The sequence below is a fragment of the Saimiri boliviensis genome, chromosome 17 (assembly GCF_048565385.1).
Source record: "Saimiri boliviensis isolate mSaiBol1 chromosome 17, mSaiBol1.pri, whole genome shotgun sequence".
NCBI classification, from domain to species: Eukaryota; Metazoa; Chordata; class Mammalia; order Primates; family Cebidae; genus Saimiri; species Saimiri boliviensis.
This window is the reverse complement of record NC_133465.1, coordinates 23523380-23549121: the sequence shown is the minus strand read 5'-3', so window position 1 is coordinate 23549121 and position 25742 is coordinate 23523380. Positions and strand designations below refer to the sequence as shown.

Here is a 25742-nt window from a genome sequence, read left to right as displayed (position 1 = left end):
TTCTGTATAGCAAACACTCGGAGTGCAGAAAGGAACAGGAGTCAGGTTTTAATTCAAGATACAGGCCCCTCGCACTGATCTCGTATAATAAAACTCAGTGGAATGAAACTCGAGTCATGTACAAGGCACATCCTGGGACCCTCCCCTCCGCCACAGAAGGACGACAGCTTCGGGTGGAAGGAAGGGGCTGTGAGATGAGGATTGGGCCATACGGACTGTGCAAGGTGCTCTCAAGTACAAATACTTCTCTGAGGCTCCTGAACAGGCCAGAAATTGGTGAGCCTCAGGTAGGGGTCTGGGGAAAGCGAGAAGGGGGCCTGGCCTCCCTCCAGGGGAGCTGGTCGCTCTTTGGCAGGCCTAACAGACCTCTAAGGCACAGACCGGTAGCGGGAGAGAGGTGTGTCCTGTGCCCCAGATGCTGGGTAAGGAAGCTGGGTGTGCTCGGATGAGGCTCATCTAACCGGAAGGTGGAGGTAGGAGAGAGGGCAGAAGAGCGTTAGCCACTTGAAACGGCCCTCCAAAAACTGAAGGGAGTTAGTATGCTAATCTGCTGGGCATCAGTCCAATCCAGAACCGATCTGGTGGACACCTCGGGGCTCAGCAATGCTCTGGGTAAGGCCAGCTGTTACTGCAGTCGTGGGAGCTCAGTTACGTAGAAAGAGTGCGTCAGGAAAGTGGCCTTCGGAGAAAGAACCCCACGTCCGAGCCCAGAGTCCTAACCCGAAGTCTGAGCCCCTCCACCAGCACCTGAGTCCGCTGGCCACGGCGCCTGTCTGCTTGGTCTCTGGGAACACAGCGGTGGCAGCAAAGTGCCCTTGGCGCTCCCGGCTGCAAAGTCAGCCCTTCAAGCTGCTCCCAGACACGCTGGTGGTTTGGGGCAAGGCTTCGGCTGCAAGCTCATTGCCCAGTCCTGCCTGAGACGGCTGCCAGAGCCTGTGTGCACTGCCTGGAGCCTTAAAGAAAAGAGAGATGGTGGCATCAAGACGAAGGCGCCGCGTGCCTGGCTGGGGAGGCCCGGGCGGGCCCGGGCGAGGGCAGGCTGCTGAAAGGCCTTCGGCCCTGAGGGGCAGCGCGCTCCCTCCGTCCGCGCACTGAGCCGGCCCTGAGCGCCAGGGCCCGGCCACTTCTGCGGCCTTCGCTGCGTGAGGCCTTCCCCACCGGGCACGAGGCCTGGGGCTGTGTACACTGGGTCCCTGGGCGCTAGTCGAGCTGGTCGTACCCCGGTCTCTTTCTGTACAAACAGAAATGCTGGATGAAGAAGATGATGTCGAAGAAAATGGAGAAGAGGCCGAGTCCAAACTTGGTCGGGTCTCCGAAGATGAGCGTCCACTGGTCTGCGAGCAGCCGGGGATGGAAGCTGGGGTTAGGCTGGCGGCTCCGGAGGCCGCAGGAGCGTGCGGGTGGTGGGAGTCCCAGAAAACCACCAATCCACCGGTTACAATGGCCCCTAGTGGGTCTGTCCGCGGGGGCGGCTGGGCTTGGATCCCAGGCGGGGGCGGAGGCTGGCGGAGGGCCCCGGGAGCACCGCGGCTGACTCACCGTTGTTGTAGGACTGCAGAAACATCTGCAGGAGGCTGAAGCTGCCCCCGGTGAAGTCCAGCAGCACGTTGCCGATGCTCCAGCCCTCGGTGCTTTTGTAGCGGAAGTTCATGTAGGCCTGGGCCAGACGGACGGACAGGCGGAGGGCGGTGAGGGGGCGGCTGCCTCCCGCACCTCGTGACTGTCCCTCCAAACAAGAGCGGTTCTCACTCCTCCCACTCAGGCCCTGGCTCCAGGGAACACAGTGACCTTTGGGCTATGACAGGCCTCGGCCAAAAACAGTTTGCGTGGTCCTGGAAGCAGGGGCCTCATCTGCCTGTACAGCAAGCAAAGCGCCGCCCCCCACAACTCCAGCGGAGGCAGACCAGATGCCGCCTTCCCGGCTCCTCCTCATCCCTGGGGACAAGGCTAGTTTCCCAGCAGCTACGATTCTTCTCACCTCCAGTGAAGGCTGTCCCCCCTCAGCCTGGACTTCATGCTGTGCTTAGGGACTGGGTGGGGAGCCGGACTGCTGGTCTGGAAGCCCAGCTCCGTCACTGGAGCTTGCTACCTGGGGCGAGCGGCTACTTCTAGACCTGGTTTCCCCATCTGTAGAGCGGGTCAGCTCCCGCCGCAGGCCTGGCCGGGGCTTCTTGGGTCTGGGTGGTGGGTCTGTGGGGGATGCGCCCCAGTCTGCCTGCCTGTGCCCCCATCCTCCCACGCCATAGCACCCCGTGTCCCCTGTGGTGCCACCTTTCCTTCCCCCAGCCACGCAGCAGTGCCCTGAGGGTCCTCTGACTGCTGCGACCTTCCCTTCCCCCCCACGAGGCAGGTCTTGGCCTCCCAGTCAGCCTCCACTGGGTCCTGGGCTGTGTACTGGTTCTCCCTCTTCCGTACCTGCTGCTGCCCATCCAGTGCCGGACAATTCCAAATGCCTCCAACCCAGGGACCTGCCTCTCCCTCCAGCTTCTTGGCCTGAAGCCTTCCCACCCTCAGGGACTGAGCCCCACTTCCCCAAACCGTCCCCTTCCTCAGAAGCCCTCTCCAGCTCCAGGGACCTGGCCCCGGCCTCCCGGCTTCGACACCCTCAGTACTGTTCCAGTAGCTGCCCCCTCACTACCCCGCGCTGTCCGGCCCTTGCCTCTGTGCAGGCTGCCGGGCCCGGAACACCGCCGCCCCCTTGTCCACAGAACTCAGTCCTGCTCGCCCTGAGCGCAGCCCCACCTCCCCCTCGAACCCTGTCCCTCCCAAGGCAGAAAACATGAGGCTCCCAAGGCTGGGGACACGGAACGGGGGTCCTCCCTCGGGGAATAGGGTGAGTTAAATGAGGCTCCACATGCCCAGGTGCCGCAACTGCAGCCCGACCCTGTCCCAGCTGTGCTGGCCCCGAGTCCCCGGGTCTGAAGACAGTGGCTGCTGCAGTCCTAGGAGGGGCGGAGCTCTGCGCAGGGGGCTCCCTCCTCCCACCTCACCTCTCCGGTCTCCACTGTGGCCCCCGGGGGCTGCCCTTGCTGTAGAAATGGAGGCAGAGCCAAAGGCATCAGTAAAGACTAGGGTGTGGGAAGGGGAACCACCCTCACGATGCTCAGGGGAGCATGGGGTCCCGGGAGCCTCCCCTAAAGACCTCATGTGACTCCAGCCAGAGGGAGCGCGGCAGGCTGGCTTCCCCATGCCCCGCTCCTGCTGGGTTCCCCGACTCCCTGCGGCTTTCCGTCCTGTCTCCTCGCCCTGGCAGGAGCTGGCGCACAGGAGCAGGGTCCGGAGGGTGTACCTCTCACCCCTCCCGCGCCTGCCACGTGAACCGGGCCCCTGAAGTACCTGTGGAAAATACTTCACCAGCGTGACCGCGAGCTTGATGTAGGAGAAGCAGAAGAGAAACTGCAGCCACGTGGTCACCCCCACCGCAGCCACGATCATGGTGACGAACGCAAAGAGCCACGCCAGCACCAGGAAGCTGACGGCGGGCCAGGACACGCGCTGGCCTCCACGCTGGGGGCAGGAGGAGAGGGCAGAGATGCAGACCAGCCAGAGGACAACGGGGCTGAGCGGGGATGGCTCCGGATAGGGCAGGCTTGGAGTGGGGCACAGAGGCCGGACCCTGGCCTTGAAGCAGCCCCTGTGAGGGCGGCCTGCACTGGGGTCATGGGGGGGGGAACATCTGGGTCACAGAAAGCATCAACACCCGGGGAGGGTCACGTCCCCACACCAACCACCCTTCCCATCGCCGGGACCTCCGCTCAGGCCACTGGGCTCTCATGCTCCCGTCTGCTGTGTTCCCACCTGGCAGAACCGGGCGCCCCACCACTCCCTCGGGGGAGGAGAGCGGTGGAGACAAGGGCTCCGACCTGAGGCCGGGTGCCTCTCCTGGCCAGGCACTGCCTCGTTCCCTGTGCCAGGGGCAGCCTGAGGATCTGAGGAATCTGGTCCCCAGCCTTGCCTTTCCCTCAACACTGCCCCACAGCATTCCTTCACTCTCACTTCACACCAAAAGCTAAGGAAGCCTGGAAGGTTCACGAAGGTGGGACCCGACAGCCCCCGGCGGGCCATCCGGTGTGAGCTCCCTGAGAGGTGAAAGCAGAGCTGTCCCAGCAGCGGTCTTCCAACCCAGCCCTGGCGCGGCCCTGCCCTGCTGGCACCCACGGCCTCCAGCAGCCAGGCTGAGTGCAGGTCCCTCTGGCTGTACTCGGGGCCCTCCTGACCCCTTGGGACTTGCCCTTCCTGGCACCCTGAAGCTCAGCTGCACCCACCTGCTCAGGGTTCCTCTCAAATGCCCCTTGGCCTCCGTGACTGGACCCCTCTAGCTCACCCTGGCCCCGCCCCTCCTCTGTGGGAACCTCACTCATCCTTGGAGGGCTTGGCAAGTGTCTTCCTCCGCTCTCTGCCCTCCTCCCCTGTCCCTGGTGGGGCTCAGGGCCTTGCCTCATCCATGAGCTGTCTGCTCCTCTGCGCATGGCTCTTGGCCTGAGTCTGATCACTGCTTCTCCCCGAGTCCCTCACCCCCGAGTCGGGGACTCTGAGGGCCTGGACCCAAGTGTGTACTATGCCCACACGGGCCCTGGCCGAATGAACGCACACCCTTCCCTTCCCAGGGTCTGCCACGTCTTATGTCAAAGGTCAGGTGGGTGGCGGGTGTTGGCGGGGCAGCCTGTGGGGGCCAGGCCTGGACTCACCTCGTACAGGCAGCACTGCACGATGATGATCAGAGTGAGGACGACGGCGTGCAGGCTGAAGAAGACGTCGTTGCTGTTGACGGGGTTCACTCCATTGGGGTATTTGAGGAGAAACTGCTCCTGTTTAGCGGTTGGGGCAAGCCGGGTGGTGAGGGGCGCCGGGCTGCCACGCCACAGGGGCAGGGCTGTGGGGCAGGTGAGGCCATACCTTGACGTATGGCACCCAGAGGAGGCTGATGTTGAACACGCTGTAGGCCACGAAGCCCGTCAGGTTCAGGGCCACGAAGTCAAAGCTCAGCCCAACGACGCTGTGGAGGGGTGGAGGGTGGGAAGGGGCATGGCAGGGCAGAGTGAGGATGGTGCCACTGCAGGGAATGGGAGGGACAGGCTCCCAGGCCGAGGGGAACGAGGGCTCGGCCCTTCTCATGTCCTTCAGTTCATCCTGCTACCACCATGGATGCCACCCAAGCCCTGCTCCCAAGCGCCACTTCCCTCCTCCCTCCCTTCCTCCCTTCCTTCCTCCCATGCTAAGATCTCCCTGCTCCTCAAGTCCTGGCTCCAGAGGGAAGCTGGGAGGCCTGCTGAAGAAAGCATCCCCCTCCCGGCTCTCTGCTTCCACCCCCGAGGAGGCCCACATGGCCTGAGTGACGGCAGGACAGCTTGTGTCCTCACTGCACGTGGATGCAAGCCAAGGTGGGACCACTTTGTCTCCAAGGCTGAGTACACAGGACTTGACACTGCAGTCCTCCAGGGCTGGACAAGCCCCTGCAGAGCAGACTCGGAGGACCTCCCCCCCACCGCCGGCCAATCTCCACTAGACTAACGAGCCCCGTTTTGTTGCTTTCACAGGGAGGGGCTGAGCTGGGCAACAGATGAAATGCCCAGCGCTGGAGCCCCGCCCAGGCTCTCTGAGCTTTCCCATCAGGAGAGCTTTCCGGAAAAGGCAAGCAGACGGAAGGGCAGAGAGGGGCGTCTGAGGCTGCAGCATCCCAGCCTTGTTGGAATGCCCTGCTCCTAGAGGTGCACAGAGGCCCAGCGGGTTACCTTTTCCGCCTCCAATTCATGACCACCTGAGGATAGAAGGAGATGGACCAGGCCACAAAGTAGATCCAGCCAATCACCTGGTTGATGATGCTGACGGCGCTGCTGCGGATCACCAGGAAGCGTATCCGCGGGCTGGAAAGGGGTTTGGGGACCCGGATGAGCCGAGGCTGGCCTTCTGAAGGAAACTCCCACGCGCCCAGCACCGCCCGATTCTTGTCATGTGAGACCCGCATGCACCCAGGCCAGCCTACCCGGTCTGATTGGAGTGATTTCCATGCAGATAAATTGTAACTTGTCCAACATTTTGGGATGTCACTTGAAAAGAGGAATTTGTCACTCTGGGAGGCACCACAACCTGTTAGGAAGATGGAGGTTCAATCTGATGCCATGTACAGTTGCGGAGGGCCCTGCTGGCATCCAGCTCCATGCTACACGCCAGGGAATGAGGGGATGCATCACCCACAGCCCCACCTTCCTGCCCCTCGAACTCCCTGTTCACTGTGTTGCCCAGGTTGGTTTTGAACTCCTGGGCTCAGGTGATCCACTCACCTCAGCCTTTCAAAGAGCTGGGATTACAGGTGTGAGCCACCACACCTGGCCGAGACTTTTTTTTTTGGTGAGCTAGAGTTGTCTCCTCCGTCACCCAGGCCGGAGTGCAACGGCGACATCTTGGCTTACTGCAACCTCTGCCTCCAAGTACATCTCCTGCCTCAGCCTTCCAAGTCCCAAGTAGCTGGGATTACAGGCATGTGCCACCATGCCCAGCTAATTTTTGTTTTTTTAGTACTGATGGGCTTCCACTGTGTTGGCCAGGCTGGTCTCAAACTCCTGACCTCAGGTGATCTGCCCATCTTGGCCTCCCAAAGTGCTGCGTGTGAGCCACATCGCCTGGCCTGGGTGAGACTTTCTGAGCAGAGGTGTGGATTCGTCCTCATGCCCTCCTCTGGCTTATCTCTGAGGGAAGGAGGAATGCCTCTTGTCCTCTCACTGAGCACGTTACCTCCTGCAAGATCAGATTCAAGCTCTGATCTCAGGTCGCTCATCTGTAAAATGAGTTAACAAAACTGTCTATCTTGGCTGGGTGTGGTGGCTCACACCGGTAATCCCAGCACTTTAGGAGGCCGAGGCGGATGGATCACCTGAGGTCAGGAATTCCAAGACCAACCTGACCAATATGGTGAAACCCTATCTGTACTAAAAACACAAAATTAGCCAGGCATGGTGGCACATGCGTGTAATCCCCGCCACTTGGGAGGCTGAGGCAGGAGAATCGCTTGAGCCTGGGAGGTGGAGGTTGTGGTGAGCTGAGATCGTGTCACTGCACTCCAGCCTGGGCAACAAGAATGAAACTCTGTTTCAAAAAAAACAAAAAGCTTTCTGGTCCGGGTCGCAGAAGCAGGATGACGAAGGGAACGTCATCGTTTGGGAAGCGTCGTAATAAGACGCACACGTTGTGCCGCCGCTGTGGCTCTAAGGCCTACCACCTTCAGAAGTCGACCTGCGGCAAATGTGGCTACCCCGCCAAGCGCAAGAGAAAGTATAACTGGAGTGCCAAGGCTAAAAGACGAAATACCACCAGCACTGGTCGAATGAGGCATCTAAAAATTGTATATCGCAGATTCGGGCATGGATTCCGTGAAGGAACAACACCTAAAGCCAAGAGGGCAGCTGTTGCAGCATCCAGTTCATCTTAAGAATTTCACCGATTAAGGCCGGGCGCGGTGGCTCAAGCCTGTAATCCCAGCACTTTGGGAGGCCGAGGCGGGTGGATCACGAGGTCGAGAGATCGAGACCATCCTGGTCAACATGGTGAAACCCCGTCTCTACTAAAAATACAAAAAATTAGCTGGGCATGGTGGCGTGTGCCTGTAATCCCAGCTACTCAGGAGGCTGAGGCAGGAGAATTGCCTGAGCCCAGGAGGCGGAGGTTGCGGTGAGCCGAGATCGCGCCGTTGCACTCCAGCCTGGGTAACAAGAGCGAAACTCCGTCTCAAAAAAAAAAAAAAAAAAAAAATTTCACCGATTAGTCACACAATAAATGTTCTGGTTTAAAAAAAAAAAAAAAAGTGTCTACCTTTCAGGGCTTCCATGAATTAACAGGATGTCCAGAAAGGCGACAGCACAGACCCTGGCATGCAGCAAGCTGGGCCACTGTGCTACACAATACGATCACTTCTACTTCACCACCACGAGGCTCCTCAGTGTCCACAAAAGCTTGTCTGCCCTTGCCCAGCCTGGCTGCCAAGTGAGAAAGCAGAAGCGGGGCACACACGAGACACTTGGCACGGGGGCATTTTCACCCTGCTGCTCCCCAACATTTAGCAAATGCTCTGCTTCCAGAAAATGCACCCGGGGGCCTGCATGCAACATCGGATCTCCCAAGCACTCCTCCTGAGACTTTTTTTTTTTCTGAGATGAGTTTCACTCTTGTCACTCAGGCTGGAGTGCAGTGGCGCGATCTCAGCTCACCGCAACCTCTGCCTCCTGGGTTCAAGCAGTTTTTCTGCCTCAGCCTCCCGAGTAGCTGGGATTACAGGCATGCGCCACCACGCCCGGATAATTTTTGTATTTTTAGCAGAGACAGGGTTCCACCATGTGGGCCAGGCTGGTCTCAAACTCCTGACCTTAAGTGATCCACCTATCTTGGCCTCCCTAAGTGCTGGGTTACAGGTGTGAGCCACTGCACCCAGCCCTTCCTGAGCCTCTTAAATCCTCCTGGAGTGGTGGAGAGCAGGATGATATCCTTACTGAACCACACTGTCTCCCCTGGTCCCCAGCTCCTGTGCTCCCTGGATAACCCTCCACCCACATTGCAGGCGCCGTGATGATCTGGCTCATTAGACTGCAGTGGCGGCTTTTTTTTTTTTTAAGGACTAGCCAAGCGCAGCAGTGAGAAGTGGGGAAAGGGTAGAACAAGGAGTTTGATCTGTAACTGACTGTCGACAATCAGTTAAAATAACTCACTAACTTCAGACCAGCCAGCTTCAGCTTCTTAAGAGTCAGGGTCTTGCTCTGTAGCTCAGGCTGGAGTGCAGTGGTACGACCGTAGCTCACTGATCACTGCAACTCCTGGGCCTTAGCGATCCTCCCACCTCAGCCTCCAGAGGAGCTGGGACTACAGGCGCTCTGCCGCAGCCCGCGGCAGCTTCCTAACGAGGACCTCTGAAGGACTGCCTCCTTGTTCTTAGCACCAGAAATCAGGGGCCTCAGCAGACCAAGTGAAATGGTGTGGTGGTGGCTGCAAAGCCTGGAGTCCGACGTATGGTCCATGTCCTGCAAGCTACGTCTTCACAGCACGTGCCACTCCTGGCTCTGTAATTTTCCTGTCACTCACTTTTTCTTATTTTTAACAGATAACTCCTTGCAATGTTGCTTGCACGCCTGTTAAGTGGCCACTGAATCCCTTCTGGAACTAGGCAGGGAGAAAATCAGTAGACGGACTGATATAAGACAGAATGAAATAATCATCGCTGCCTTTCACTGAGTGCTTCCTATGTGCCACAGATGACCCTAGACGTTGTCTTTTTGAGACGGAGTTTCGCTCATCACCCAGGCTGCAGTGCCATGACACGATCTTGGCTCACGGCAACCTCCGCCTCCCAGGCGCCAGTGATTCTCCTGCCTCAGCCTCCCGAGTAGCTGGGACTACAGGCGTGCACCACTACCGCTTGGCTAATTTTTGTATTTTTAGCAGAGATGAGGTTTTACCATGTTGGGCAGGCTGGTCTTGAATTCCTGACCTCAAATGATCCACCCGCCTTAGCCTCCCAAAGTGCTGGGAATACATGTGAGCCACCGTGCCAGGCCGCTTCCTGGTAAAGACTTTTTAAAAAAAACTGAACTATGACATGTAGGTAGAAAAGTACACACATCACAGCTTGATGAAAAGTCTACAGCCTGAATGCATCCAGCTCCCAGATGAAGAAATGAAACAATCCCAAGTCCTCAGAAGCCCCCCTTGCTCCCTCCAGCCTCTCCTGGCCCCAAGGCTCACTGCTGTCCTGACTGACACTGTGGATTTGCTGGATCTATTTGTGCTTCATGTTCAACAATTCCTACGGTCCGGGCTTTTTTGGGGTCAGATTTTCCTTAACATTATGTTTGCCTTTACCTGATCTTCAGAAGATGTCACTTTCGCCAGGTGCAGTGGCTCATGCCTGTGATCCCAGCACTTTGGGAGGCCAAGGCAGGCAGATCACCTGAGGTCAGGAGATTGAGACCAGCCTGGCCAACATGGGAAAACCTTATCTCTACTGAAAATACAAAAAGTAGCCAGGCCTAATGGAGGGCACCTAAAATTCCAGCTCCTCGGGAGTCTGAGGAAGGAGAACGGGTTGAATTCAGGAGGCGAAGGTTGCAGTGAGCCGAGATCATGCCACTGTACTAAAAAAAACCTCCGGCCGGGCGCGGTGGCTCAAGCCTGTAATCCCAGCACTTTGGGAGGCCGAGGCGGGTGGATCACGAGGTCGAGAGATCGAGACCATCCTGGTCAACATGGTGAAACCCCATCTCTACTAAAAATACAAAAAAAATTAGCTGGGCATGGTGGCACGTGCCTGTAATCTCAGCTACTCAGGAGGCTGAGGCAGGAGAATTGCCTGAACCCAGGAGGCGGAGGTTGCGGTGAGCCGAGATCGCGCCATTGCACTCCAGCCTGGGTAACAAGAGCGAAACTCCGTCTCAAAAAAAAAAAAAAAACCTCCAAAAAACAAAAAAAACACCAATACATAAAAACAAAAAGATGACACTTGGACTTCGATATCTGGCCCTAAACGAAGCAATCAGCATGTTTCTCCCAGAGTCTGAATTTAATCTGAATTTTATCAAAGGGCTGTGCTGTCAGAACCCACAGGCTTCCCACGCTGGCCTCACACCCCGGGCAAGAGGGGAGCTGTGGGGAACGATGCTGTCTAACGAGGTGTTCATGGAGCGGGGAGACCTCCCTCTTATGCAGGGTCCCTTTCGCTGGATGCTCTGAGACCCTGCTCTCAGCAATGCTGTATAAAAAGACAGCATTTTATTTTTATTTTTCATTTTTTAGAGAGAGATTCTTGCTCCACCATCCAGGCTGGAGGGCAGTGGTATAATCATGACTCTCTGCAGCCTTCAACTCCTGGGCTCAAGCGATTCTCCTGCCTCAGCCTCCCAAGTAGCTGGGACTACAGATGCACATCACTGCGGTAAGTGATGCTGTATTTTTCAGATCACAGATTCCCACATGCTTGAGAAAGATCGTGTTTCATTCCCGGATGCTTGCTGGGGGGCTCACAGCTGATCTGCAGCCCATCCCTACAAGCACCCCGAGCCTCACCACGTGGTCACGACATGCCTCATGGATACTGATCTCATCCCTGCATCCTCCTCCTCCTCCTGCCTCCACCAGTGCTATTAAGGTATAACTGACAAATAAAAAGTGTATATTCGCAGCACACAAGGTGATGCTTTGGGACATGCATACATTGTGAAATGACTAACTCAAGCTAATTAACGTATACATCATCTCATATACTTGTCTTTCTCGTGTGTGTGGTGAGAACAGGAGTAGCTAGGACCATAGGTGCACGCCCCTGCACCCAGCTGTGGTGGGAACATTTAGGATCTCATCTCTTGGCAATTTTCAGGTATGCAATGATGCACGATCATTAACTGTATCGCCACATTGTACAATAGCTCTTCAGAAGTTATGCATCCTGACTGACATGCATTCATCTTGGTTTTTAAACCCTTGTTTACCACGTCCCCTGTGGATGCTTTTTATCCAATTGAATATAAACTGGCTCTAACTCCCAGTAAGGTGACAGCAGGGTACACGCAGATACATGCGTAAAACTACTGCTACTAGACCACATGACCTCTGGCACTGGGTTTTGGAATCGACCCCCAACCAGTGGTGTCTCAGAAGGGCGCTTCACAAACCTGAATGTGGACTCAAACCATCTGGGGATCTTGCTAGGGCACTGACTTTTGAGTCAGTAGGTGTGAGACGGGCCTGAGGTGCTACATTTCTAAGTAAGCCCAATGCTGCTGGTTCTTGAATGCCCTTTGAGTAGCCAGGCCTTAGAAAATCATAAGGACTTCTTTCTTTTTTTTTTTGAGATGGAGTTTGACTCTGTCGCCCAGGCTGGGGGGCAGTGGGGCTATCTCGGCTCACTGCAATCTCCACCTCCTGGGTTCAAGTGATCCTCCTGCTTCAGCCTCCCGAGTAGCTGGGATAACAGGTGTGCACCACCATGCCCGGCTAGTTTTTGTATTTAGTAGAGATGGAGTTTCATCATGTTGACCAGGCTTGTCTTGGGCTTCCGACTTCAGGTGATCTGGCTGCCTCGGCCTCCCAAAGTGCTAGGATTGCAGGTGTGAGTCACCGTACCCAGCCAAAAATCATGAAGAACTTACATTTCCAGAACCGTTTCTGCCTCAGGTTTCTCACTATCACCTTCTTAATTCCATCTGATGGCATACAATCCTCATCCCCAAAGAGACCAACACAGCCAAAATGACAGATTTCCGGGATGATGGAACAGGGACCGCCTAGGAGATCTATTTCCACCAGCTCTTAACGAAAATGTCTTTTGTTACCTAGCATTTCCCTACCCGTCAGTTAAGATTGGTTACTTACTTCATCGGGGAGCTCAAGGATAGTAATATTTTTGGAACGAAATGTGATTTCAAAAGTGATCACCAGGGTTGCATTTAATGGTGGCCTGTGGAGGACAAGAGTCTAATTACTGCTGAGAAGCGGAGGCAGTGAGAGCCCAACCGACCCTCTGGATTTCACATCTGGCCTTCCAGTCTCATGCAATCAGGTTTAGGAAATGCTAAGTGCTCCACCCGAGGGGTAGCGGGGTGGAAATCCTGCTCCGTAGGCTTTCCTGTCTTAACCAGGAGACCAGATGTCCGTCCCTTCAGGGTAGGGTGAGAACAGGGAAGAAAGCAAACGGGGTGCAATGACAAATGAGGCCTCTGGAGGCCCGGGACTGTGGCTCCCTGCTCCGGTGGGAAAGGCTTCCCGGAGGGTGTGGGTTCTGAGCAGGGCCTTGTGTGAGGGCCAGCATTAGACTGGAGGAGGAGACAGCTCAGGCAAGGCGTGAGGAGGGAGCAGTGCGTGCCTGGAAAGCTGGGACAGGCATCTGACTGCAGAAGGCTGGAAGCCCCTCCTGGGCCCCGGCTCTGGGGTGAGGAGCTTGGAGTTAATTTGGAAGACAGCGAGAGGCCTCTCGGGGGTCTGGAGAGTTGTGGGAAGAGGGTGACTTGTGACATTTGCAGGGGAGGAGGTGCAGAGACAGGAGGAGGTAGGGGTGGGAAGGGCAGGCCGGATAGGGGTTTGGTTTCAGGTCAGAACTGGCAGGAGAGGCGAGGAAGGGGGAGAGGCGTAGAGAGGATGGGACTCTAGGTCTTCATCACAGCCCGGAGGCAAGGACAGGGCAAAGCAACCTCCTTGTGCCGACCGGCCTAGGTAGAAATGATTGTGCCCCAGCCAGCAGAAAGCAGCAAGGAGAATCCCACACCAGGCCCAGTGTGAGCAGCGTCACCACGGCCACTTCTGCTTCGAGAGCAACCTCAGAATGCCATCCAGCAGCTCTGCCCCCTGCCCCCTGCCCTTCAGGAATCTCTTGAAATATTTAGTCTTAGAATCGCTTTGAAGTCTGGCATCAACTGCTGGTCACGCAGGACTCTTCCCAGGGAAAGGACCCACGTCTCTGGGAGAAGCACCCCTTCCTTCTCCTCCCAGGGGAAGTGGGGATTCAGGCTGGGGTCAGCCTTTGCGATCCCACCCTGCAGCCCACGGCTGCCACTATCCCTTTCTCTATGGCTCGTCTTACAGGTAAGAGGCAAGAGCAGCGCATCTGAAATCTGAACAGACTGGCCAGGGGTCAACCCCGAGCCAGCTGCAGGGTCTGAGCAGGGCTGAGCGCAGCGCCAGGCCTGGGAACTTACCGCAGGGTGATGCTGACGTTGGTTGAGCTGCCATTTTCCAGCTTTACGACGGGAGGAACGGTGAGGCTGACAGTTGACTCTGGAAGGACCCAAATCAATGACATGAGGCGCCGGGTCAGAGCTCGGGCCACGACAGGACACGGGGGCGAAACCCCCGCCATCTGAACTCCTGAGCACTGACTCCCGGACGAGCCCTATTCCGTGATGGGCTGGCAAACACAGGCCCTGGCGAGATTCTTTCCCCAGCAGAAGCACTCCAGCCTGGGCAACAGAGTGAGACTGTGTCCCCCCCCACCACACACAAAAAAATTGTTTTTGTAGAGATGGGGTCTCAGTATGTCACTCAGGCTGGGGTCAAACTCCCGTGCCCGAGTGATCCTCCCTCTCTGGCCTCCCAGTGTTGGGATTACAGGTGTGAGGAAACGCCGGGGCCGCCTCCTCCCCTTGCAAGGACAGGCTCTGAGTCTGTGGCTGAGTTACTCAGAGATCGTTAGAGAACACGGAGCCCAAAAATCACCACAAAGGAATCCACGCATGATCTGGAATGTGAAAGGCAGTCCTGAACCACCTCTTCAGATGGAAAGCGCAGGATCTCCTCTGTTCATGAGGTCAAAACGGCCCTGAACAACAGGGCCAGCCCCTTGCCCGCACGCTCAGACACACACATGGGCCCAGCGAATGAGTTTCTAAAGAACCCTCTGGGCTCCCTGACACGCCCGGCTCCCCGGCTCTGGTCCCTTCCTGAGGCTATCATGTGTGTGGGGGCTGGAGAAGGAAGGGTGAATGAATAGCTGTTTCAGTCTCAGATTTCCTCTTGGCGGCCAGGCGCAGTGGCTCACGCCTGTAATCCTAGCACTTTGGGAGGCCGAGGTGGGTGGATCACCTGAGGTCAGGAGTTCAAGACCAGCCTGGCCATCATGGTGAAACCCCATCTTAAAAAAAAAAAAAAAAGATTTCTTCTTCGTTTTAAGGTGTTATCTCAAAATAAAGATGACAAACAGGCCCCCAGATGAGGGGGAAGCAGGTCTGGGTCTTAGAAAACCATCCTGGGGCCAGGCACGGTGGCTCACACTTGTAAACCCAGCACTTTGGAAGACAAAGGTGAGCGATCACAGGAGCCCAGGAGTTGGGAGACCCTGTTCCTAAAAAAGATTTTCTTAACAAAAGAAAGCAAATCATCTTTTGAGGCCAACTTGTCCAGAGCACCTTGGTGGCAGGACTGAGTCGGCCTCTCTGTCCTTCCTGTATTCTTAGGGCAGCCCCGTCCCCACCCTTGCTCCCAGGTGTGCTGGAGGCCTCACACCACACCTGCCCATCTCACCTCCCCCACCTGCCTGCCTTCAGGATTATACATAGCCTAGAGGTCATGATCATGATCTGGGTAGAGCGGGGACTGGCAAGGGCTGTGATGAACACGATACTTGTCATGGCAGAGGCTGCCAGCAGGTCCGGCTGTCGCCCACCCAGACCCCTGCACTCAGACCCCTCAAAGGCGGATGAGTTGGGATCTGAAATTTTACATGCTTGGGTTGGAAGGAAACTTTTTTTTTCCCCCAAGACAGAGTCTTGCTCTGTCGCCCAGGTTGGAGTGCAGTGGCACGATCTTTGCTCACTGCAACTCCGCCTCCTGGGTTCAAGTGATTCTCCTGTCTCAGCCTCCCCAGTAGCTGTGATTACAGGCATGTAGCACCACACTGGCTAATTTTTGTATTTTCAGTAGAGACGAGGTTTCACCATGTTGGCCAGGCTGGTCTCAAACTCCTGACCTCGGGTGATCTGCCCGCTTCTGCCTCCCAAAGCGCTGGGATTACAGGCGTGAGCCACTGTGCCCAGCCCAGAAGGAAACTTAGTTACCCAGTCCGACCTCTGATTCTCCGCTTCAGTATTCCTACTTGGTAGTTTCTCTTCTGTAACCTGATCTCCTCTGAGATCACAGGCTGAAACTCGCCCTCTCAGGCCAGGCTCTGCTACATCGAGCCTCTCAGACTCTGAGAGCTGCCTTCTCCGTACTCAGCCCACCGGAAGGCAGACGCAAGCTCTGTCCCAAGCCTGTAGGTCCCTGGGTGGAGACTCCCACAGGCCCCCATCTCCAGCCCTCTCTTGGCTGGCTGGGCTCCTCAGAACAGGATGCCCTCCGGCCCCTGCGGAAGCCAAGCTGCTATAGGAGCAAAAGGCAGGCCCTTCCTTATGTGGAGCCTCAGGGCCCAGAGGCCGCTGTGGCAATCCTACCCTTCTTTTTCAGGCTCACTGCTCTGAGGTCATTCCGAGGCTTTCTTCGGGGTTTGCATAGCTGGGGTGGTGCAGGACTTCCTATACTGCTAGTTCAGTTCTGCCTAGAGCTGAGGACCATGCCAGATAAGCCAGCCCAGAACCAGCCACTGCTCAGGATGGGATGCCAGCCAGGCAGCCAGACCTCTGGATCCCGAGGGCTCTGCTGGAGGTAGTGGAGGTCTCGGTGAGCGGGAGATCCACATGGCCACAGAGCTCCTACGATCTTTGCATTATAAAATAGGAGGCTGTGGGCAGTGGCTCACACCTGTAATCCCAGCCTTTTGGGAGGCTGAGGCAGGTGGATCTCACCTGAGGTCAGGAGCTCGAGACCAGACTGGCCAACATGGCAAAACCCTGTCTCTACTAAAAATACAAAAAATTTGCCAGGCTTGGTGGCGGGTGCCTGCAATCCCAGCTACCGCAGAGGCTGAGATTCTGTCTCAACAACAAAATAAAATACAGTAAGAGTTTGTGAACTCTCCAAGAACCAGATCAGAGAATGTTCATTTCCCCCTTCTTTAGCACCACAGAAAACCGAGGTGCTCAGCAACTGAGATACTGGGCTCCAAAGTCACACAGTTCCATCCTGGCTCTGAGACTTCCTAGCTGTGTGACCATGGGTAAGGTACTTACCCTCTCTGAGCCTCCATTTCCTTATCTGTAAAATGGGGAGAATACCAAGCCCTACCTCAGAGTCACTGTGAAGATAAGACGCAGCAATGCTAGTAAGTGTTCCACAGCCCAAATGCTAAATGACTGTTGCATTATTATCATCACATGACAAACAGGGCATTCTTACAAGGTGGGAGGCAGTTAGGAAGCTGGCCCCAGAAACTCTGAAATCTTTACATTGTAGCAGAATTACAAAATGAGTCATAACACCATCCTAAGTTCCCCCTAAAGAGAATCTGTTTTTTTTTTTTTTTTCCGTCTTTGAGACAGGGTCTGGCTGTTACCCAGGCTGGAATCCAGTGGTGACCTGGAGTGATCATGGCTCACTGCGGCCTCGACCTCCCAGGCTCAAGTGATCCTCCCACCTCGGCCACCCAAGTAGCTAGGACCACATGCATGCGCCACCACGCCCAGCTAATTAAAAAAAAAAATTGGGGGCCAGGCATGGCGGCTCATGCCTATTATCCCAGCACTTTGGGAGGCCAAGGCAGGAATACCACTTGAGGTCAGGAGTTTGAGAGCAACCTGGCCAACATGATAAAATTCAGTCTCTACTAAAAATACAAAATTAGCCAGGTGTGGTGGCATGCACCTGTAACACCAGCTACTTGGGAGGCTGAGGCACGAGAATCACTTGAACCCGGGAGGCCGAGGTTGCAGTGAACGGAGATCACGCCACTGCACCAGCCTGGGCGACGGAGCCCCGACGGAGCCAGACTCCGTCTCAAAACAAACAAACAAACAACTTTTTTTTTTTTTTTGGTAGAGATGGGGTCTCACTCAGGCTGGTGTCAAACTCCTGTGCCCAAGTGATGCGCCCTCTTTGGCCTCCCAAAGTATGGGAATTACAGGTGTGAGCCACCGTGCTCGGCCAGGTTTTTAACATTAATTCTTACAGGTCTCTTGCCCACTCTGCACCTCCTGTACCAGCCCTGTGCTACACTCCTAGCTCCCATTTTCTAATTGTTACAACAGTGAGAGGCAGCAGGCATTATTATTCCGATTTTAGAGTTCGAGAAACTGAGCATTCTAAGAGGAAAGGAGTCTTACCCACACAGCTTGAAAATGGTGAGGGCAGGACTCGAACCTAGGCCTGTCTTAGTCCAAAGCCCAGCTTTTGCCACGAGGCTGCACTGCCTCAAGATTCCACCCAGAGAAGTCAGAGACAGACAATTCTGAAGGCCAGTCATCTCACCTGGGGTCCTTAACCATTACTCCCCGAAGCAAAGAGAAGAAACAGGGCAGAATGAGGTTGGAAATCCAGTTCCTGTGACTTGATGTGATGATGGCTTCCATTCTTCTGTTTTTTTTTTTTTTTTTTTTTGAGATGGAGTCTCACTCTTGCCCAGGCTGGAGTGCAGTGGCGCAATCTCGGCTTACTGTAACCTCCACCTCCTGGGTTCAAGCGATTCTCCTACCTCAGCCACCAGGCACGCACCACCATGTCCAGCTAATTTTATATTTGTAGTAGAGATAGGGTTTCGCCATGTTGGCCAGGCTGGTCTCAAACTCCTGACCTCAAGAGATCCACTGACCTCGGCCTCCCTAAGTGCTGGGATTACAGGCGCGAGCCACCGCGCCCTGCGCATTCTTCTTTTCTAATGGCATTCAGGAAAGGAGGCAAAGTGATCTCATGCAGCAGAGACCCTATGCGGGTCCCAGCTTTGTTATTTTCTAGCTGTGTGACTTGGGAAAGCCTTCTACCCTCTCTGGGCCTGTTTCCCCTCGGGGTAACTGGAGTGGTGGTAGCTGGATTTTCTGTTTTTCTCTTAGGGGAAAGTATTAGCATTACTAATGGGGCTTTAAGTGTGTGTATGTGTGTACATCCGGGAGCCACAGACACACTCCAGCTCTAGTGTCACAAAGTCTGATCCAGCAGGGCGGGGACGGGGTTCTGACACCGACATCTGCATTGAGAGACATCTGCATTGAGAAACACCGGGCTCCAGGGGCTGAAGGACCTTTCTTTCCCAGAAATTGCTTATCCGCAAGGTGTGACAACAGGCAAACATTACTGACTGTTCAACAAACCCAGAAGAGATGATGAGGTGGCCACCGTTTCCTGAGGTTCAAGACGCCAGATAACAGCGGAGTCTAGGCTCCGGGGAGGATTTACACCGTCTGTCAAGGTTCACTTGACTTGGGAATTTAAGATGTATCTCATTGTTTTGTATTTGACCCAACAGACAACCTGAGGATCAAATTAATGGGCCCAGTGCCCTTGAAGTGCTAAACATGGCTCTTTCCGGGAGGAATTCCAGAGATGTTTTGGGCAGTGGGAGAATTGCTAGAAGGGCACGGGCCTCAAACAGGCCAGCGCTGAAGGTCAGTCCTCCTACGAGGATGTGTAAACTCCATCCCAAGTGTGCTCCATGTGACCTCTAGCCCCGCTGGGCTGCTGCGCCCGGGGTTCCTCAGCCCCCCTCTAAGGGAAGGTTTTCTCATCTTACAGGGGGATGCTGGGCAGACTCCCCAGGTGATCTGTGCCACCTGTTCCGCTTCCCTGGTGTTTCTCAGGACCCAGGACTCTCTCTGCCAAGTCCACAGGGCAGGGGCGCAGCCAGTCTTTTTTTTTTTTTTGAGACGGAGTTTTGCTCTTGTTACCCAGGCTGGAGTACAATGGCGCGATCTCGGCTCACTGCAACCTCCGTCTCCTGGGTTCAGGCAATTCTCCTGCCTTGGCCTGCCGAGTAGCTGGGATTACAGGCGTATGCCACCATGCCCAGCTAACTTTTGTATTTTTAGTAGGGACGGGGTTTCACCATGTTGACCAGGATGGTCTCGATCTCTTGACCTCGTGATCCACCGGCCTCGGCCTCCCAAAGTGCTGGGATTATAGGCGTGAGTCACCGGCACCCGGCCTTTTCTTTTTTTAAAGTCAGGGTCTCACTGTGTTACCCAGGCAGGAGTACAGCGGTGTGATTATAACTCACCCTAGCATTGAATTCCTAGGCTCAGGTGATCTTCCTGCCTCAGCCTCCCAAGTAGCTAGGACTATAGGCACAAGCCACCACACACAGCTAATTTTTTTTACATTTTTTTTTTTTTTTTGGTAGATGTGGGGTTTCACTATGTTGCCCAGGTTGGTCTCAAACTCCTGGCCCCAACAGATCTTCCTGCCTCAGCCTCCCAAAGCTATGGGATTATAGGTGTGAGCCACCATTGCAGCCTCAGCTGTTCTTTAACACATTACCAGGCCGGGTGCAGTGGCTCAAGCCTGTAATCCCAGCACTTTGGGAGGCCGAGGCGGGTGGATCACGAGGTCAAGAGATCGAGACCATCCTGGTCAACATAGTGAAACCCCATCTCTATAAAAATACAAAAAAATCAGCTGGGCATGGTGGCACGTGCCTGTAATCCCAGCTACTCAAGAGGCTGAGGCAGGAGAATTGCCTGAACCCAGGAGGCGGAGGTTGCGGTGAGCTGAGATCGCGCCATTGCACTCAGGCCTGGGTAACAAGAGCGAATCCGTCTCAAAAAAAAAAAAAAAAGACATTACCTCAGGTTGTTGGGCTCTGCAGTCTGACTGAGAACCACCTGTTCACTTTGATGATACAGCAAAAGCACAGAGATACCAGGGCAGAAGGCCACTTATGTGCAGAACTATCTGCCTCTTTGGGAAACACCTGGATCTCACACCTGGGTCTGCCCCACCACCCCAGTGGCCACATGGCCGAAGGGCAGAGACACGTGGTCTGCACACTACTAAATCTTTAGCGACAAACAGGTCAGTCTACTCTTTTCTCCAGCCACCATTTCCCTCTTTGCAAAGTTGATGTGCCATTTCTAAACTTACCACATTTCTCTATGAGCTTCAGGGGAAAAAGGATAAAAATAGTCAGCCAATTCCTTGTCATGTTTCCCGATTTCTCAGAACTAGGAAGAAAAACAGCAAGAGAGAAGTTCACGTGACTACTGAATCAGCTCAGCTCCCTGTAGAAAATCTGCCCTCTTGAGCCATGGCATGGGACAGCTCACAAAGGACTCCCACTTCACTGCTCTGACCTCACGGCCTTTGCATCACAGCCTCAGGACACCTAGAGACGACTTATCTTTCTTTGCTATACAGGGAAACAGGCTCAGAGCAGCCGACTGGGTTGTGTAAAGTGCCCTCCTGAGGAAGTGAACACAGACCTGAATTTTTCCTTCTTCAACTGCTTTTTGCCACTTAGCAGAAAGAAACAATGCGGATTTAGTGGCTCAAGATTCTTTTCCTCCAAAAGTTATTAAAATTGTGGTCAGATATTTGACCTTGTGAACCTACCGATCTCAAGGAAATCAATTTCCTTTCCTATCCCGGGATATGAGTCTAAGGGCTGATGATACCAACTGACCCTTAAGACTTAAAAAGAAAAAATTTCTTTTTTGAGACAGAGTTTTGTTCTTGTTGCCCAGGCTGGAGTGTAGTGGCACCATCGCGGCTCACTGTAACCTCCGCCTCCTGGGTTCAAGCCGTTCTCCTGCCTCAGCCTCCTGAGTACCTGGGATTAGAAGCATGCGCCACCACGCCTGGCTAATTTTGTATTTTCCGTACAGACGGGGTTTCTCCATGTTGGCCAGGCTGGTCTTGAACTCTCGACTTCAGGCAATCTGCCCGCCTCAGCCTCCCAAAGTGCTAGGACTACAGGTGTGAGCCACCATGCCCAGCGAGACTTTTCCATTTAACAAGTGTCACCATTCCAGGATTGGCTGGGATCACCTCACGAGGAGGACTCAGGGAGGGATGAGCCCAGAGTGACTCCTTGGCTTAGCGTGGCAGATGGGGTGCTGCATTCCTGTATCCCCAACACACAGCAGGCGAACCGTGGGTCAACAGCAGGCAGGCCAGCATGGATTTCTGTAGCTTGGTCTCTGCGCTGCCTCGGCACGCAGTGCTCAGGTCCTCCCACCCTCCCAGCCTCCCAGGGCTCCTGCAAACCAGCCTGGTCAACATGGTGAAACCCCACCTCTACTAAAAATACAAAAATTAGCCAGGTGTGGTCGCGTGTGCCTGTAATCCCAGCTACTCCGGAGGCTGAGGCAGGAGAATCGCTTAAACCTGGGAGGCAGAGGTTGCAGTGAGCCAAGATAGTGCCATTACACTCCAGCCTGGGCAACAAGAGTGAAACTCTGTTTCAAATTAAAAAAAAAAAAAAAAAAAAATCAGATTGATAATGACTTACAAGTAGTGGCTTGTGAAAGCTACAAGATAGGAATAAAGCATCTCCTGACACCAGGCTCTGTCTGGCATGCTCTTCCTGTGTAAGTTCTAACTTATCTCCCAAGCCTTATTTGGACGTCACATGTTTCAAGAAGCCCCTCACCCATTAGTCCCTTTCCAGAAGCAATCTGGGGCTTGGGGTGTCCTGTGGCAGCTCTCCTCTGCCAGCTATGAATTGTTGGTCCTGTCCTCTGTTCTACCACCGGGAACTCCCTGGGTCTCCTGCTTCTGGAGAGGGTATACAGGTAGTGGTAAAGGCTGTGTGCACTGAGACACGCTTGAACCTGGGTTCCAATTTATTAGTTATGTAACTTGTGGGGGTAAACAGGGACGGTGGTAACTACCTCATAGGACTTAAATGAGGAGATATAAAGCACGCATTGTCAAGTGAGGCTAAAATTGGCTGGGGGTGGGTTGGGCACCGTGGCTCACGCCTGTAATCCCAGCACTTTGGGAGGCCAAGGCGGACGGATCACCTGAGGTCAGAAGTTTGAGACCAGACTGGCCACCACGGTGAAACCCCGTCGCTACTAAAAATACAAAAATTAGCTGGGCATGGTGGCACACGCCTGTAGTCCCAGCTCCTAGAGAGGGTGAGGTAGCAGAATCACTTGAACCCGGGAGGTGGAGGTTGCAGTGAGCTGAGATGGAGCCACTGCACTCCAACCTGGGCAACAGAGGCTGGAGACTCCATCTCAAAAAAAAAAAAAAAAAAAAAAAAAAGGAAAGAGAAAAAAACTGACTGGGGGTGGGGGGAGGGGGTGGTGAAAACAGCTATTACAATGGTTTGCGGTCACATAAACAAATACAGGGTGTACCAGCGGTATTAAATTTTACGAGAGGGGGTGGGTAGGAATAGCAAGGTTGAGAAACGACGATCTAATAAAGTGGCTACCTCTGTTGCTCAGGGCGCCGAGCGAGCTCCCACAAAGCAAGGTTATCCTCCTGGCAGGTACTGGAAGGGGCAGGGCTCAGGTCCTCCCTTCGCCCAGCGTGAAAACCCGGAGGGGAGGGGAGGGTCTCGCCCTGCTCAGCCCCGGGAGCCCCGCACTCCGCGCGTCCACCGGCGCTCCCGCAAAGGTCCTCGCAGCGTCTCCAGAGCAATCTGCAAGACCGAGCAGAAGGGAAGGGCTGGGGACCGCACCCACCCGGCAGCCCGCCGTCCCGGCCTCCGCCGACCCCCGCCCGGGCCCTTCCACCCAGGGCGTGTCCGGGGTCGCGAGGCCAGCACTGGCGGCGGGGAACCGAGCCCGGCACGGCAGAGGACGCTGCTCCGCGGGAGGCTGCCCCGCCGACCTGCTGCGCCCCTAGGGGCCCACCTGGGAAACGGGGGAGGCGGCGCCCGCTCTCACCTGAGCACCCCCAGGCTCGAGGACCCGACCTCGCAGGACGCAGGAGCCTCGCCAGGTGCAGCTCCGGAAAGCGCCGCGTTCCCGGGGCCGGCTGGACTTTGGGGAGGCGGGCCCGCGGTCACCTGACCTCCGCCACCTGATTCGCCGATGGCGGCGAGGTGCGCTCTGGGATTTGTAGTTTCCACGCGTTTTAGCTGGGCAGAGCGCGCTGGGTCGGGGCGGGGCGGGGCTCGGGGCTCGGGCGTGAGGGAGGATGAGGCCGCTGCTACGGACACACACAGAGGCTCTTGAAGCCGCCAGCCCCTTTCGGCTCCTTCAGTGAGAAGGGCTCAAACCGCGCTACAGTGCGCGGAATCCACAGCCCTGCGGGGCGGGGCCTCCTTTAAGTTCCGCCTTCCGCCGCCCCTCCGCCTATAGCGGAGCTTGCCTAGACGGGCGTGGCAGCCCGCCTTCTCCTGCCAATGGGAAGACGAGAAACCGCCAAGTTAGGTGTGACTGAAAGTTTGGCGAGCGAATCCCCGCCCCTTCCCCGCCCTCCGGGGTGAAAAGCGCGGACTAGGGTAGGGGTCGGCTGTCTGCAGACAGGAGCTGTGCAGGTCGGGGTGACCATGGCTGCGCGTCGGATCACCCTCGGCATTGACCTGGGCACTACCTCTGTGAAGGCAGCTCTGCTGGGGGCCGCGCCCGACGATCCATCCGGGTTCGAGGTGCTGGCGAGCTGTGCCCGCGCTGCGCAGGCAGAGGCGGCGGCCGAGAGCGTGGTGGCCGGGCCCCAGGTGAGGTAGCGCCCCGGGGCCGCGCCGCCTCCAGGAGCTTCCCGAACGCCTCTTCCTCCCCAGGAGGCCTCCCTGACAGCCCTTCCCTCCAAGAGGTCGCCATTCCAGCCTGTCCCCAGCTTCTCCAGGGGCCCCTCTCCCTCTGCCTGCAAGCAGCTTTGCTCATGATCCCTGAGGTCTGCTCCCGGAATCCTTCCCACCTGCTGGGACCGACCCCCCCCCCCGCCCCCCGCCCCCACTCTCTGGCCTCCTCTGGACCCTTGCGCTCGGCGCTGGATCCCTGTGCTCTCCTGCCCCCTGACCTTGGAGGAACTGCCCTCCTGTGTGTGGAATGACACAGGCCTCCCTCTCACTCTCGGTGCTCTCTGCTCCTCACACCTGCCCTGTGACCTCAAGTTCAGGATTCAGTGTGTTGCCCAGGGCAGAGTCTGTGTTCTCTTCCGGAAATCAGATGCAGAATCAGGCTCATTTCACAGAAGCAGAATGGAGGACTAAGAAGTCCTTGGTCAGCCAAAGTCCCTCAGCCTCAAAGGCCGAGACGTGTTGCAGGAAAGACACCTTAAGAGCAGATAGACGTTTTTAAAAATATCTTAAAACTTTTTTTTTAAAGGGTGACGTTGATAATTATACACTACAGCTACTGGCTTGTGAAAGCTACAAGGTAGATAAATGGACAATTTTAGGATCGTGGGCTCTGTTGGGAGCTGTTGGTGAAAAGATGTTACTCTTCAGAGCTGAACCCCGTTAATTCCTTAAAAAGGAAAACTGAACTGTGTTCACTTAATTGGCAATAGAAATTAATATCAAGGGACTTTCTGTGTAACCTCATATGACTTTTTTTCTGGGCCTCAGCTTGTTCTCTGAGTTGAAATACGCAGCCCCTAAGGCCCCTTACAGCCGCAAACCTTGGTTTTCTGAGCCAAGACCCACTCCCAAGACTTTTTTTTTTTTTTTTTTTTGAGACCGAGTCTCCCTTTGTTGCCCAGGCTGGAGTGCAGTGGCGCGATCTCAGCTCACTGCAACCTCCTGAGTTCAAGCGATTCTCCTGCCTCAGCCTCCTGAGTAGCTGGGATTACAGACATGTGTCACCATGCCTGGCCAAGTTTTGTATTTTTAGTAGAGACAGGGTTTCACCATATCGGCCAGGCTGGTCTCCAACTCCTGACCTCAGGTGATCCACCTGCCTCAGCCTCCCAAAGTGCTGGGATTACAGATGTGCCTTACCACATGGGGCTAATTTTTATATTTTTAGTAGAGATGGGGTTTCACCATGTTGGCCAGTCTGGCCTCAAACTCCTGACCTCAAGTGATCTGCCCACCCCAGCCTTCCAAAGTGCTGGATTACAGGCGTGAGCCACCTCACCCAACAGAGCTTTGTTTTTGCCAGGCTCTTGCCACATACCTGGACACAGTTGTTTAGGGTTCAGAGCCCATTAGGCTTAATGCCCATTAAGCATTTCTGAGGATATGAATTTAGGAGCACTTTGTATTTACATAGAACCTTTCAAAATGAGTTTGATTGGGGCATCAGGGCATACTAGAAGGATTCTCACTTAAAGAACTATGAATTGGAGGCAAAGTTAGCTCTGACCCTGGCGGGGTGAGCAGGAGAGCTCGGATTAGGGGAGAGTAGGCTCAGGCAATGCCCCTTTCTCTTAAAATAGAGCAACTTTTTTTTTTTTTTGAGACAGGGTCTCGATCTGTCACCCAGGCTGGAGTGCAGTGGCGCAATCTCTGCTCACTGCAGCCTCTGCCTCCTGGGTTCAAGTGATTCTCGTGCCTCAGCCTCCAGAGTAGCTGGGAC

The 25742-nt window shown here is 55.3% G+C and overlaps 2 protein-coding genes and 1 pseudogene across 3 annotated transcripts in view; 2 read left to right on the top strand and 1 right to left on the bottom strand.

The window, feature by feature from the left end:
- Positions 1-1109: 1109 nt before the first annotated feature.
- On the bottom strand, positions 1110-23265 carry CTNS (cystinosin, lysosomal cystine transporter). Of its 2 annotated transcripts, XM_003933061.3 has the most exons (12): positions 23163-23265; positions 22706-22915; positions 20407-20486; positions 13668-13746; positions 12349-12433; positions 5984-6087; positions 5733-5864; positions 4897-4996; positions 4689-4808; positions 3337-3507; positions 1540-1657; positions 1110-1334 (listed from the first exon to the last, which is right to left on the bottom strand). In XM_003933061.3, the coding sequence occupies exons 3-12, from the start codon at positions 20465-20467 to the stop codon at positions 1201-1203; spliced, it is 1104 nt and encodes a 367-aa protein (XP_003933110.1). In that variant the 5' UTR covers positions 20468-20486; positions 22706-22915; positions 23163-23265; the 3' UTR covers positions 1110-1200. The 2 variants fall into 2 exon arrangements, with proteins under 2 accessions (XP_003933110.1, XP_010341957.1); XM_010343655.3 differs by lacking the exons at positions 1110-1334; positions 1540-1657 and adding an exon at positions 2107-3029.
- Positions 7092-7441, top strand: LOC120366760 (large ribosomal subunit protein eL37 pseudogene; annotated as a pseudogene).
- Positions 23266-23697: 432 nt separating the features above from the next.
- SHPK (sedoheptulokinase) overlaps positions 23698-25742 on the top strand; it is a 28054-nt gene continuing 26009 nt past the window's right edge. The window contains exon 1 of the mRNA XM_003933064.4: positions 23698-23938. Within this exon, the coding sequence (XP_003933113.1) occupies positions 23771-23938 (168 nt within the window). The 5' untranslated portion in view covers positions 23698-23770. The remainder of the gene's footprint in view (positions 23939-25742) is intronic.